This window comes from Zalophus californianus, chromosome 4 (genome assembly GCF_009762305.2).
Source record: "Zalophus californianus isolate mZalCal1 chromosome 4, mZalCal1.pri.v2, whole genome shotgun sequence".
Taxonomy (NCBI): domain Eukaryota; kingdom Metazoa; phylum Chordata; class Mammalia; order Carnivora; family Otariidae; genus Zalophus; species Zalophus californianus.
Window position 1 is genome coordinate 71602178 of NC_045598.1, and position 16478 is coordinate 71618655.

Below are 16478 nucleotides of genomic sequence, written 5' to 3' on the forward strand. Positions count from 1 at the left end.
TCCCCACACTGGCAGTCTAGCACCAGGAGCTGGTAAATGCTCAGAGTGGTACAGAAGTGTTAGAATGTTGGACACATCAGCAGGTTGTCATGAGAAGACTTGGGAGAGTATATATTAGTTCCATGGCCTAGAGAAGATGAGATGAGACAACTATCCAGAAAGCAATTTCATTTTTCATAAAAACCCTCACAGGTGTTCTTTTAACAGGCTTATGAGACTAAAGGCACAGTATACCCATCAAGAGTGCACCACATAAATGTGAGTAACATTTACAAGAATTAACTAAATAAGATATAGTAAATGTTAAGAAAGGAACTGAATTTGAATGAGATAACAGATAATAAAAGGAGGAGAAATTATTTAATGACTGACAGGAGGTAAATTCCAAGGGAATGTTGCAAATTGTTTTGTTTAATCACGAATTGCATGAAATTTAAGATTTTGCTAGGCAAAACTGAAAGAATGCACCTTTTACATCAGTATTTCTCACTAATTACATAAATGTTTGATTACCAATTTGAGAAATACTGATTTTGGTTAGCATGGATGTTACAACTGGATAAACTATCTTTGCAAAACCCACAAAACCTTCTATCCCTCTCTCATTTGAGATTCCGAATCTTTCAGGGGAAGGAGAGTTAAAGCATGAACTGCATGTAAATATACTGAATTAAGAAGTCTAGGGAAAAAACTATGTGATAGAAAACTTGAATTTTTTTTATCACTGAACCATGATCAGTGATATGAAGTTGAGAGTATTTGAGATATGTTGGTAAAAGGTGGTCAAGATTTGGTGTTTAAATCTGTTCTTAGCTACAAGTGTTACAATCTTATGTGTAGACATTTTGTAAGAATCCATTTATCTGGAGTAGTTATAAAAAAAGCATGCACTTACCGTGTGCTGAATGAACTATCTTAATCTTTCACGACAACCTTTTTTTTTAAGATTTTATTTATTGATTTGAGAGAGAGAGAGAGAGAGAGAGAGAGACAGAGGGAGGGAGGGGGCGCGCACACAAGCAGGGGGAGCGGCAGAGGGAGAAGGAGAAGCAGGCTCCCCGCTGAGCAGGGGGCTCCGACTCAGGGCTCCATCCCAGGACCCTGGGATCATGACCTGAGCCGAAGGCAGACGCTAACCAACTGAGCCACCCAGGTACCCCTGGGATTTCAACCCAGCTCTGCTGGGTTTCACAGCTTGGACTCTAAAACCTCTACGCTATGCTAACAAGTCAAATCATAGGTGAGACCGACCAGATACAGTCTGAATTGATTCTAGTAGTTTTGTTAATTGAACAATGGAAGAGCATCAAAGGTCATAAAAGATCAGTGTTTTGTAATTCAGTACAACAACAACATAACTGGCACATAAGGAGACTTTGTAGAGACTCCCAGAGATTGTTTGGTGTAGTCTATTTTACCACTCCATTAATGAAGGAACAGAGCCTAGTAAAGTTAAGAACTTTCTCAAATAATATGGTTTGTGAGAACCCAGCTCTCTTTACATTTCTCTGCAGAGAAAGCAATACATGCAATCCTCAGTTATCACATGAATTTTTGCATTTCCAAAGGCAAAAACATGAACACTCAAACTCTGTTGTAGAGAGTATTTCTTGAAGTAAGTTAAAATGGGAATTAGGAATCTTTTACTTGTACATAATGCCATTTTAAAATATCTTAACCAGAGTAATTTTTCAATTGAACTTATTCTATAAGTGTGATTATTTTAAAATTTTAATTTGAAAATCATAGTAGTATAATAATCAGCTACTTAAGCTAATCAAGCTACTTAATTATATTACAGAATTAGAAATTATATAAAGAAATGGGGAGGGAAGCAATTTTACCTTACTAAATTTTGCTGCATATATTCAACCTTCATTAAAATTTGGACCCCAGTTTGAGAGCGAATGTAGGCTTTCAACCTGAAATAAAAATGTCATATTGAAGGAAGCAAAACTGATTTTTAATATATTTCAAGATAGTATCTATGGAAGACCAAACATTTATGAGTAGCTAATAATACTTAAAATTCAACTATCCAAGCATAGAAAAGAGGTTAAAGATATTTTCTAACCAAGGATTTGAATTTTAAAAAATTACCTTTCTTCTCTCTGTAAAATATCTTGAATTAAAAAATATCTATTTCAGTTAAATTAAGTTAAACTTGATATTTTATTTATTTTAAATAAATGTATACAATTTAGTGACAGGTACTTTGTCTTACTGCCAAACACATGACCAATGATAACAACTGGATTATCAGTAATAAGAAGGAATAATAAGAAGGAACCACTATACGTGTGCCAAAGACACTACTTGATATGGGGCATGGATCTGGTTCAGTCTGGGCAACCTTTTTATTAGAAGTAGAAGATGAAATTTAACTAGAATTGGATCAGACATTTTAGAATCCACCCAGTCTAAAATTTAAACACCAGGTTACTCTGGAACCAAACCAAGCATTCATATCCCAAGCAGGTACCATCTGGAGAAAACAAAGTCAAAGGGGTTCCTGCTCAGGAAAACTAATTCACACTCTATTAGTTTCCCTTTTTGGGAAACTGCCTACTGTGTGCTAGGCCCTGTACTAGAAACTTTATATATGCTTTTTTTTTTTTTGAAGCTTCAAATAACCTTAGCTAGTGGATATTATCATTCTCATTTTACTGATGAAAAAATTAAGGTCCAGAAGTTAAGTAACTTACTCCTTGATCACACAGCTAAAAAGGGACAGAGTGAGCTATTCTAGCCCAGATATTCATAACTGAATCTTTCTACTACTCTAGGTTAACCATTTTTGTTAATGCTATATTTCTGGACAGGAGGCAGAGTGTATCTTAATTAGTTTTATGAAGACTTGGCTGAAACAGAATTCCCTGTCTTTAACAGTTACTTGGAAACTCTTAATTTTCAATGTTTTTGATTCAACTTTAAAGAAGTTTTATTTGAGAGCTAACAGTGCAGACTCGGATTCCAGACTGCCTGGGTTTAAATCCCAGCTTCCCTGCTTATTTGCTATATGAATCATTTAGCCACTTTAAGGCTTAATTTCTCCATCTGCAAAATGGGTATAATAGCAATAATCTACCTTAAAGGGTTACTGTGAAGATTAAATTAATTAACACATATTTATTATCTCTTTCAATGAGGATCTGGAAAACAGTAAATACTAAGTATTACACACTGTTTTTATCGCTATCTAAAAGCATCACCCATGACTGACAAAGCTTTGGGGAAACACCAAGGAAATGGCACAGAAAGTAAACTGCACTGACATACCACATTCTAACAAAGTCATAGCTTTACATAATAAATAAACACATAACCAGTACCTCAACATTTTTAATAATGTCAGAAAATTACAAGATTTTTGAACCATACCTTTGACGAATTACAGGATCGGACTTTTCAGGATCAATGTAAGGTCTTAGGATTTCATTAATAGTTTTATCATCTGGTACTCTTCCCAACAACAACAACAACAACAAAAGACAAAACTTACATTATAAGTTTCTACTAATGGTGTTAACTTGAAATTACTAAATCTTGTGGCTTTTTTGTTTAAATGACTGAACACAGACCTTTTATTTTACTCTTGGCAAAATATAACATCCTTTTAAACAAAAATTACTTAGGAAAAAAGCTCAAAAAGACTTCTTGGACACACTTAAAAAGTCCTAAAAAGCAATATTTTGAGAAGCTCCCTATAAATCAATTATAAAAATATGAAGCCTCTTTTAACACACACCTGTGCTCACAGATGAGAAGAACTCAGAGTGAAATATATTTGAAAGTTGCAGAAATATAAAATCCGAAAAAGGTTGCAGATGATGCTAATTTCAGTGCATGTTCAAGTTTATTCATTCTAAATCATAAGACCAGGTTAAAAACTGATACTACTTTCCCCGGAAATAAAGGATTTCAGGTTTTTCAACTTTCCGGTAAATACGCACATGTTTAGAACTATAAATCTGTAAAAACAAAATTAAGACACTGCTTTGAATGAGTAACTTTCCTCAATCAATTATGCATATTCATATATACTATTGTGCTATATATCCCTACCCATAAAATTTAAGTCCTTTCTGTGACTTTAGTCTGGTATACAACTTCAAAGATAACAACTTAGTTATCCATTCTACTCCTGACATACATTTAACGATATCACATTTAAGTTAACAGTTTATTGTAAATACAAAAATACAATAAGAACAAAGAAGTCCTTAATAGTGGTAATACTATACCTTTTTTCTATGTACACAGCTTGACTCTGAGGAAACTGGAGCTTCACATGCCAACAAAACTGTTGTTTTCTAAATTAGAAGATAATCTTATAAGGATTAAGGTAGACAATAAAAGTTTGAGCATAGATCAAACCTCTTGAATTTTTGTTTTCAGATACTAATTCAAAAAGTATTCCTTGAATTTAATGATTTAATGTATCTTTTCTATTTTCTCTTTTCTAAGATTTCAGAGGCTGTGTTTTTTAAACAACATACCTGTAAGGATTTTTAAGAGGAAAACAAAATTAAGTGCAGCAGTTATGAATTACAAGGACTTTACATTCCTGAATTAGAAGGCAATTTCTCACAATTCAGGGGCTTTCGAGATCAGTGTGTTACTACTTGAAGTTTACAAACAAATCTGCTCATCTCTAAAAACAATGAGCTGATGTCTTTGCCTAACTAGTCTGGAAATTAGGTGAATGAAGTGTTGTCTGGTTGCGACCAGCTGGCTGCAGACACACTTCTGAGCCATGAGTACGTGCATTCAGTAGCAAAACAGTGGACAACAAGTTGGTTGCTAAGCAGAACGCACTCTGAGCTAGAGTCCTTTTGCTTTCAGGTCTAAACTTTTTGATACAGGATCAACAGTAATAATTCACTAAATGTCTAATTTTAGCATAATGACCACATGTTCTATTTAACATACCTAAATTTGGTGACACTATATGCCATTCTTTCTTTAAAAAAAATTTAATGCTGAATTACTGAATCCAACAGAGAAATTTAGTATTTCCAATGCAAAATACTGAATCCAACAGAGAAATTTAAATGTTTTCACTATATGATGGTTTTACATGTTTTCCTTACTTAGAAGAAATTTCTAACAACCCACTGGCAAGTTAATGGACAACAGCATGTCCAAGCAAATGACCAGCATCACTAGAAATCTATCCCTTAGCAGCATGGCTCCAAAATCTCAAATAATTTTCTTTTAATACAATCTAAGTATCTCTCACTAAACATTTATATGATTTAGTCAACTTTTTGTCAGAAGATAATAACCATAAAAGCAAGTAAAAATCCTTCTGTTATGGCAAGTCTATCACAGATCTGCTTATGGAAGTTTTCTTTAATAACAAGACAGTTTTTGGCTTTAGCTAGAAAAAAATATGCTTGATTATGCTTATGTTGAAAGTGCCATTTACCATATAAGAAACAATCATGTTAAATTTAGTATTTGTTTTTTTGATAGAACAAAGGCATAAAGCACCCTTTACTAATTTAAAGACCAGATGTCTAAAATCTCAGAGGAAAAAACTCTAAAAAAAATCTAAATGCAAATGTAACAGTTCCTGGTTTTAAATAAACAATTCTTCCAAAACAAAACACTCTGCAATGTTCGTAATCTGCCAAACAGGTATCACATCATATCACTATCAAGAGGCTCAGAGATTCCACATTTCTTTTTTTTCTAAAGATTTTATTTATTTATTTATTTATTCACTTGAGAGAGCGAGCGAGCGAGCACGAGTGCAAGCATGGCAGGGGGGAGGGAGGGAGAAAGAATCTCAAGCAGATTCTGTGCTGACTGGAGTATGGAGCCCATACTCCAGTCAGCACATACTCCATCTCACAACCCTGAGATCATGACCTGAGCCGAAACCAAGTCAGATACTCAACCAACTGAGCCACCTAGGCACCCAATTCCACATTTCTTAGTAAGAAATATAAACTGATTTTTTAATCTTAATGTATTATATGGTTTCTTTCTAAATATATTTGTTTTTTCCATGTTAAGTTATAGGGGAGAAAAAAGATTATGAATTCGTCATCTTATGGAATTGTAAATCATATTCAATTACTCCAATCATTGCTTGAGTAATTTCAAGAACCATTTATCTTTCTTAACATTCAGTAGGCCCTAAATACCTTCAGAAAGTACTTAGCATTCCAAAAACAAAGGAAGAAAAGCCCTTGGAAATAATTTTATTTGCTATAGTTAACTAGTTGTGATTGTAAAGAACTCATTCACTACTGTTTTATTATATATACATTGCTAAATTAGGACTATTATAAAAATCTTTCCATATTTGGTCTCAGTTCAAACATGAACAAATTTGAAAAGTACGTTTACTTTTAAAAAATGTGACCTTGCAATTTTTCAAAAACAAAGAAAAAGAGTATAAAGAACACTCAATGTACTCATATTCAGGATTAAACCAACTTGCATATTGCCATATTTGTTTGAAATATTTTTTTCTTCTATGGAATAAAAAGTTATTTCTACTGTTCCTTGATCAAATTCCCTTCCCATCCGTCATCAGAGGTAGCTAATTTCCTGAGGCTGGGTGTGTATTCTTGCCATCCATGGTTTTTTATTTTATGTATATATACACACACACATACCTATAAACAATATAGTATTTTGTGTAATATTAACATTTACTTCAAAGTTATCATACTCTACCTAAATATCCTATGCCTTGCTTTTCATTTACATTATGCTTTAGATTTATAATACATACAGATTAGTTCATTAATTTAAACCGTTGTACAGTATTTCATTTTGTGAAAAATTCCAAAATCTATTTATCCATTCTCTACTGATTGACATTATGACCGCTTCCAATTTTCTATCATTTGTTCTTCCATATTAAATTACAGTATAGAAAAAAATAAAAGACACTCCCTAGGGATGGGTCTATCATTTCCCTCTACTGGTACACAAAATTAAGTTAGCTTCATTGAAAGACTGCCTGTACCTTTCAACTCTGTAGTAGTGTAAAAGCATTTGCAAACAGTAATTCAGAGCAGAGGATTGAAGTGAAAGAATGGACACAGAGAGGTTGAAGGGTACTGTATAAAGAATTCCTGAAATGGCTGAGTTAATTTATCTCTGAAGTAGTTGCCAATTATTTAGTGTTCCTGAAACTGATGTAGTCCTGCCATGGGCAATCAAATCTCTTCTAAGTCTCAAAGAATTAGGTTTTTTTATTACGTAATTTTAACTCCAGTGTAGTTAACATACAGTGTCCCATCAGTGCTCCTCACGATAGGCACTAGCATCTATTTCACACCCCCGCCCCCACCTCCCCCCTCTGGTAACCAGCAATTTGTTCTTCAAAGAATTAAGTTCGTTCCCCACTTTTCATAATTATATATAGCAATATATGCCCCAATTACAAAAATACACATACACCAAAATCCCAATAACATTATTTGTGAGGGGGATTGTGAGTAATTTTATGTTTTTTGTATTAGTGAATTTTCTAAAAGAACATTGCAAAGGGAAAAGTAACACTTTGGCGAGTATCTTTATGCACACACACGTTTTTGTATTTTAGACTGTTTCGTAAAGACAGATTCCAAGGAGTAGAATCACTGGGCTAGAACAGGGTTTCATAACCTAGGCAGTGCTGACATTTTGGACCACATACTTCTTGGTTATGGCGGCGGGGTAGGGGGGAAAGGGGTGGTGGTGGTGGGAAGACAGGGGAGACAATTTCCCCTGCAGGATGTTTAACAGCATCCCTCGAGATGCCACTAGCAACACCCACTCTTCCAGCTGTGACAGCCAAAGATGCCCCCAATTACTGCAGATGTCCTCCGGGAGGCAGAATCACCACTTAATGAGAACCAACGGGATAGAGGTTAAAACATTTACTATTACTCCTACTACATTAAGACTACTATTCCCTAAATTCAACAAAATGCCTTCAACTATAGTAATGTCACTGTGTCCTTGCCATAATTACCAATGTTTTCACGAATGGAATTACTATACCCGAATATTCTAGGTAACTTAGGTACCTCAAGGCACTATGTCTAGAATTTGATAGCAGACTAGTTTAGAAAACGGTGGGAATTGTTAAACCTAATGTCCCCTTCTGGACCACCTGACAAAGTAAGAGAATGGTGACCTCTCTCTGAGTCCCATGAAACTAAAAAACTACTCATACATAGCAAAGCTTTTTCTCCTATCCCCTCAATCATGCATTCTTAATTGCGGGCAGCATCACCCCAAAGGGGGTAAAGTTTGTTCTTGAAAGGGCTAAAAAAAATCTTAAATACCATGGTGTGTGGGCTTCCAAAGGGCCACTGTACATAAACAAATAAGACAAATAAGTACACAGTGTATCTATGGTATCAAATATCATGGAGGAGCAATTAAAGGGAAAATGTCTAAAAGGGCTCCTTGGGAGGCAAAATAAATAATAATAAACAAGATTGAGAAACACTTATATGTATTAAAAGAGGAAAATAAATATTATTTTACACTTGGTTTTAATAAGGTAATACAAGGCACTTACCTAACAGCTAATGCTTATTAGAAACTGTTAAGGGTCATTCTCTCCCACAGTTTCAAGAAAATAGTATGTGTATGATGACACAAATTTACAGGGGATGGAAGTTCTATACCCACGCCTGTAATTATTCTTCTGACTCCATGACTTAAAACTGCTAATTTTCATATCTGGAATCCTACCATAATTCCAAGGAAAAAGGGCAGAAAACAAAGGCATCAGATCCTTTTAAAGTGGCACTGATCTCTTGATACAATAATATTTTCAAGCTCATTTATAACCAAAGAAATATAAATAGAAATATTTTTACCTGTCAGATTCATAAAGATGTTGTTAAAATTAGAAATACTAGAGAAGTATGGTGAAATGGACACTTTCCATTGTTGACAGGAACATAAATTGGTATAAGCTTCTGGCAGTTCAATTTCAAAAAAGCTATAAATAAATATTCATAATGAAAAAAATACACGTATTTTTGCCTCAAGAGTTTTATTCCCAGGAATTTATTCCAAGGAAATAATTGGACAAGTAATGACATATGCTCATGTCCAGTGTCACTCTAGAAAAAAATAAAAACAACCTGATTGGATATCATCAGAGAACTGATTAATAAATTATAGCAGATCTACATAATGAATGAAAAGATGAGGCAGAACTATATGTACTGAGGTAGAAAAATGTACGTGTTGAATGAGGGCATATATGCTTAAAATATATATTCATACATGTATTTACAAGTATGAAGAACATGCCCCAAACTTTTAACTATGGTTATTTCTTGCCATTACGGAAGGACTTAATCCTACTTTATATATCTCTATTAAATCACTGACATAATGATTTGCTAATTTTTATCAGCAAAGTAAAAAATGTTTCCATTGGACAGTACAGGATGGTAGTCCTAGAAAGGACAGGACTAATTTTATTTTATTAATTTTAAATTAATAAAATTATTAATTATTAATTTTTTACTAATTAAATTAACTTAAATTTAAAAAGAATTAATTTAATTCTTTTAAACCTAAAAATATTCCTTATTCGAAATTTCTTTTAAGAGGTCTCCTTTTTATCTCAGAAATTATTACCCAACCAGAACTAGGGTTACTTATCTAATCATTTTGACAGCTTCAAAGTTATCTTCCTCAAGAAATATGCCACAGCTAAGAGTTATATATGAAGGTTGAATTCTAAGAACTAAGATTTCTAATATAAAATTTAAATGAGCTTGAATATTTTTGTTCTTAAAAAAAAAATCACCAATTTTCATTCCACTCTCTCACTGACTAACCAGTATTTATTCAAAGCCTCCAAAGCGCTCCCTAGGCATTAAGGATGCAAACAAAGGGAATGAGGCCAAGGAAAGCTTCTGCTTGGGGCCTAAGCCAACCACCAATCCTGGGCACGGTGTTTCCCTTCCATATGGCTGAGAGAGGAGGAGTACAGAGTTTCCATATGAAAGCACCTTGTTCTTCATGGATGCTGTACAGAGGAAGAACACTCTACATGCTGTATGGACCAGAAGTAGGACAGGGCGAAAGTTAAGTGGACTCTGTGCTTGAATCCTGCTCTTAACAATTTATAAAACTTGATGTATTCTTGAGCAAGAGACAAAATCTGTGACTCAGGTTTCTCACAGTAAAATGGAGATAACAGTAGTATTTATATCATAGGATCAAATGAGTAAAAATATGTTGAGAGCTCAGAACATATAAAAAATGTTAGTTACTGTTATTGCCATTGTTGTAATTCTACATTCAATTCAGTGTTCTGAATTATGAAGCTTAGAACAGAAATATTCACAGGTCCTTTAACTGAGAATATTTTGCCACAAGTTCCTAACCAAATTCCACTTACACTGAATTTAGTGTTTAGTGGCTAGAGATGAAACTGAACATCTGGATTCGTCTTAGATTATTAAAAGCCCTGAATGTTCTGCTAAACACTATGGATTTTATTCTGTGGTTAATGCACCAACAACAAAGGTTTTTAAAGAATGAAATAAAGGGCTTAGAGAGAGACTCATCATCCTACTACTTAACTCCCCTAGTAAATATTTCTATAGTATATTCTACAGTAATACTGATTCAAGACATTAACTTTTCAGCCCTTGTTTGTAATTATTAAGGGAAACTTCTCTAATTTTGAGAAGCACAATGACAGATCATGTCAGTTCAAATATGTCTAAAATTTTTACTTCTATTTTTAAATACAGGTGACACCATGGGAGTAATCTAAAGCTAGAATTTCCACATGTCTAATCTTCAGAATACTATACCACTAATAATTTAATTATTAATTATAATTATAATTAATTATTTACTAATTAATTTAGTAAATTAAAATTTACTAATTTAAGTAAAGTCTAAAGATTATCAAACCTACCAGCAGATCCTTTTATCAGAGAGCACTAGCAAGTAGCAATAGTAATAAAAATAGTTTATTAAGTGCTTTTAATATGTCAGACATTGTTCTAAATGTTTTACATGTTAGGCGAACGTGCTAACCACTACACTACGGAAACCCGCTACATGTTTTACATGTATTAATTCATTTAATTCTTATAACTCTGAGATGAATGCCATTATTTCATTCTACAAATGAGAACCCTAAGATAGAGAAAAGTCCCTCTTTCAAGGTCATTATTCAGCTGGAAAGTTGCAGAGGTAGGATTTGAACCCAGAAAGTACAGTAACTCCAGAGTCTATGCTCTAATCAGCTATACCATTATGAACTTACCAGAACTGCAAGTTCAATAACAAACCATGTATTTTTATGTACTGTTAATTCAAACGCAGCTCAGTTGTATTTTATATATTTGCCTTCGTATTTTGAAATCATTTATGAGTTATAGTTCAATTGCCTCCTTGGCAATCTCTTACCACTATCCTCCTTCCTAATCCATAACCATACTTTGATGAGTGGAACCCATTCCCTACCTCTAGGGACATGCACTTAACTAGCTGGCTTAAGAAAATCACTATCCTAGATTTTCCTTGATACAATGGCTCAGGCTCAGGACTGGGCAGCTGACCTAGGTGGTCCAATCATGAATTTCAGGCTTCCTGTTCAGTAATGCTGGGAGAAAAGCACTCCTAGATGTTTACTGCAACTCAAACTGTTACCAGGGGCACCCTATGACCTTGAGGATTCAGCTGACACCACTGAAGATACAATGGAGAATCAGCAATAAACTGGGTTGATGATGTAATTGAGTCATTTTATCTATTAACTCTGAAGTCCACCCTACCTCTGGACATTCAGTTATGATGGCCAATAATGTACCTTTTATAGCTCAAACCAGTTTGAATTGGGTATTTTATTTCAAGCAACATCAAGTATCTTGATATAAGGAATTAAAGTTTCTTCTTTCTAGGTTTCATCTTTCATTTTGAAGCAGTAGAGAGGGAAGATAGACTAATCTGTAAATTGTCAACTCTTATGAAATTTGGAAGCAGCACATACTACCTGAAGGAATTTCAGGAAAAAACCATTTTGTCCCACATCAGTTATAAAACCTTATTTAAATTTAAAGGGGAAAGAAAATGTACCAAATTCTGAAACCCTTCAAGGAAAAAACAAATGTGTAAAATATCTACATAATCCTTCACTCACAGGCATTTTATCTTTTAAAATACATTTCAAGAGCAAATTTTAAAGTCTCAAGAATATAACTATTCCTCATAAAAATAATCCATCTATTTTATTAGGAATGGTACCATAATAAGTGTTTTTGGAAGAGTGAATAAAAAGGATCTGTGTAGTTACTTAGCATGGATTAAAATTACTGGAATTGGGGAGAATGAAAACCATAATTTTATATGTCTCACATCATTATGAAAATACTTTGAAAAGTTCCAGTTATACATTACATTTTGCTCTTTTAAAAATTAGTTTCACCACTACACAATAATAATAGGAAACAGGTTAAGTATGTGGTACTGGCTTTAGTAGACAGTATATTAAGAAAATGGATATAGCAGGTGAAGACTGAAATGAAAAAGTACATTTTGCTTCAAATAACTGATAAATACTTGAGCACTTAATAAAGCAGTTCTCAACTGGGAGCTGTACCAACCTGGGCGGTGGGGACATTTGGAAATGGCCAGGCATTTCTGACTGTTCCAAGACTGGGAAGCACTTTAGGCATTTTAGTGGGCAGAGACAAGAAATGTTAACCTTCCTGTAATGCATGGGAAAGTCCCACACAACAAAAAACTGTCCTGTTCAAAATGCCAACAGAGCCCCTACTAAGAAACACTAGAATGCAGAAGGGAGAGCAGATATATATGCATTAGCAAAAACCGAATGCCAGCACTAAATGCAGCATGTGTTTCATATTAACTATGGAGAAAATATGCATTATAGGAACTGCAGCAAAAAGAAATAATGGAGAAGATGAGCTATCATGTGTATTTTCACAGATGGCTAGAAAATAATGGATGAGGAAAACATTCTAAGATTAAGCATGGTGACCAGCCTGGGTACACTCGGTTGAATACATTAGGAAATTAGGTGGGGACAAACTATGAAAATTCATTATTTAGTTATGGGTCCCTCATACCAACAGAAACATTTTCTGCTCAAAGTATGACTGTCTAAACTCCCTGGCATGGCATATAAAGTCCTGTAAAGCCCAGCCCCAGTGGGGCTCTCTCCAACCTCATCCCCTACCACTTACAAACTCCCAACCTAGTTTCTAGACACACCAAACTACATACACTGTCTTAAATTTACTACTTTATCCTTTTGCATCTGATATCCTCACCACAAGACCATCCTTAAACCTACACTGAACTTCTTGATTTTGAACAGGTGATCATCACAATAAAAACACATTTTATAAAGATGTATCGGACAGCCGTGTATCGAGTGACTGAGGTAGGGAGGGTGCTTAGAAGTTCCTCAATAGTCCAGGGTGAGACAAGGTGGGCCTGCATGGGAGAATACAGTTGATAAATGTTACAGTGAAGTAAGTGGAAAGGGACAGATGCCCGAGGCATATCAAGAAGTAGTAGACCCGGGGACTGCGGAAGGAAGTCTCTAACTGAACCAGGATGGGGACCCCAAGATGACCAAGGGTGTTTTCCATTTCCATGAATGCTGGCTAATTGCTATTATGGAAAAGTACAACCTCTGTGATGCTCTGTCACAGAAACTTTCTCACCACTGCCTACTTGGCCCCCATAAGGAAATGCCTGTTTGGGGAACCAGTAAGTTTCTACTTTTTCACACTGTTTTTTCTAAATCCCTGTTGTTGCTCTGAAATCCTTCCACCAAACTAGATCACTGCAAAATCCACTTGTCCCCCCATGACCACAACTGTTATACCCGTCATTTCCTTTTCCTTTGCTCTTTTCTAAAGTCAGTTTGCAGTAAAGGACAAACCTATACTACTTAAGGGTCATCACGTAAATAAAATACTGTGCTTTATGAAGTGTATCACCACATAACTGCTTAAAGGAAAAAAATGCTACTGACACTAATAAAGAGGTAGATGGGTATATTACTGCAATATAATTAGAATGCTGTAATTTTATCCGAAGGAAAAAAAGTAATATTGCAAAGCTGTAAAAGGTTATTTCTTTACAAGAGAGACATCTAGTGGCTAGCTTCTGAAACAGGACTGGAGCTCAATTATTAATTCACACTGTTGTTAAATAATGGGCACACTTCTACCATCTTCATACTCTAAGAAGAGACTTAGGCTCTCTTAGACATTCCGTATTAGTACATTCAGACCTATTCCATTCTTTTTCCATTGTAAAAACATGCCATAATTTAAGTAATCCACTACTGGCAAATAACTTAGTCACACCAGTCTTTTGCTATTACAAACAACACTGCACTCAATATCCTTGTACATATTCCATTTTCCATTTAAATGGTTGTATCTATCAAATAAATTTCTAGAAATGGAATTGCCAGGTGAACAAGTAATTATCATGTCTTCCTGATCCATCTCTTTTCCACTACTGACCTTACCTTTGTCCTGGGGCCAGTGTTTATTTTAAACAATTAGGACATTTTAGAAAAGATAATCTGAAAACCTTCTCGATAGCATACATTAAGAAATCCTGAAGAAATAAAATAAACAGATTGAGCTCATCAGCAAGTAAGAGCTATCTTCCGGAACCAGAAGGAAGCAGGAACTAAAGATCCTGGAGGGATGCTGAAGCAACACCTGCTCTGGAAACCTTTGCCAATTTTGATACCGAGAGGCTTGTCGACAACCACGGGGTGACAGGAGACAAGATCTTGGGCCCACATATGTTGGAGACCTCAAACTAGGATCACAACATAAAACTAGCGAAAGTGTAAACCAGAAATATCCTGCCCACTAGCAAAGGAAGACAACTAGGAAACGTGTGGACCTTAGCTCGGGCTCTAGGGAGAAAGGTAGAGAGGGTGGAGGGAAAGATCTCAAATGAGAATGCAAAACTGTAATTTCCTCAAATTGGTTGGGATTCCAATTATTCCTACTAATATAGTCTGAGAAACTTAAGACTGAGAAATTAAAGAGGATCCTGAATTGGCGCCATGGAGTATCTTGGCATAAGCAAATGCATGCCACCTTCTATGTCAACTTGCGTTCACAGCTACTTTTTAGAAGAAAAAAACAAGGAAACCAGCCACCATAATCAAAAGTCAGCAGGAACAGCACACAACAGTAACAGACTTCCAAGAACGTCTAATACTGGAATTATTTACACAGATAATAAATGTTCTAAATTAAACAAAGGGGAACTTAAACATGAGAAAAGAATACAGTTTGATCTAAAAGAGCAGATAGATTTGGGAAAGACACAGAAGTTCTAGAAATGAAAAACAAAACTGAAACAGAAAAACACTCAGTGCATGAGCTAAAGATTAATCAGACATAGCTGAGGAGATAGTGACTTGTATAACTGAATAAATTACCCCGAATGTAACAAAGACAAACAAGAGATTAAAATAATGCCTTAGAATTTCCAGAATTGTCATATTCAGAAAGCACAAATCCCAAGGAAGATAAATTAAAAAAAAAATCACATGAAGACCCATATCATACTGAAACTGTAGAACTCCAAAGACAAAAGTGAAGATCTGAAAAGCAAGTGAAAGAAAAAAAAAATACTATATAAAAAAGTTCTCAAAAGTGGCAAAAAATGTAAGACAAGGAAATAAATAACTGAATAGAAGTATTAAAATAAAATATCAAGATATTTCATATTCAGCTAAACTATCATTCAAAAGTGAGGGTAAGCTATATGATCCCATACATGGAATTTTAAATAAGGCAAAAACTCATCACCAGGACATCACAGGATGTCCCTGGCAAGGAGAGGAGCTAATAAGGAAAGACCTTTCTGGGGTGATGGTAATATTCTATATATTCATAGGGACTGTGTTAAATAGATACAGGCATACCCTGGAGATAATCCTGGGTTTAGTTTCAGACCACTGTAATGAAAGTAAATACTGCAACAAAGTCGGTGAAATGAATTCTTTGGTTTCCCAGTGATAAAAAGTTATTTTTACACTATACTACAGTCTGTTAAGTGTGCAGTATTATGTCTAAAAAAAGTACATACCTTAATTAAAAAATACTTTATTGCTAAAAAAAAAAAAGGCTAACCACCATCTGAGATTTCTGTGAGTCATAATCTTTTTGCTGGGGGAGGGTCTTGCCTCAGTATTGATGGCTGCTGACTGATCAGGGTGGCAATTTTTTAAAAGACAACAATCAAGTTGGCTGCATCGACTGACTCTTCCTTTCACAAATGACTTCTCTGTAGCACGTGATGCCGTTTGATAGCACTTTACCCACAGAACTTCTCTCAAAACTGAGGTAACCCTCTCAAACCCTACCACTGCTTTATCAACTAAGTTTATGTAACATTCTTAATCCTTTGTTGTCAATTCAACAATCTTCAGAGCACCTACACCGGAGTAGATTCCATCTAAAGAA

The 16478-nt window shown here is 34.8% G+C and overlaps 1 protein-coding gene across 1 annotated transcript in view; it reads right to left on the reverse strand.

The window, feature by feature from the left end:
- Positions 1-16478, reverse strand: part of ZNHIT6 (zinc finger HIT-type containing 6) — a 62155-nt gene that overhangs the window by 22505 nt on the left and 23172 nt on the right. Inside the window, exons 6-8 of the mRNA XM_027615254.2 lie at positions 4245-4313; positions 3382-3462; positions 1845-1922 (exon numbers count right to left, since the gene is read on the reverse strand). Of these exons, the coding sequence (XP_027471055.2) occupies positions 1845-1922; positions 3382-3462; positions 4245-4313 (228 nt within the window). The remainder of the gene's footprint in view (positions 1-1844; positions 1923-3381; positions 3463-4244; positions 4314-16478) is intronic.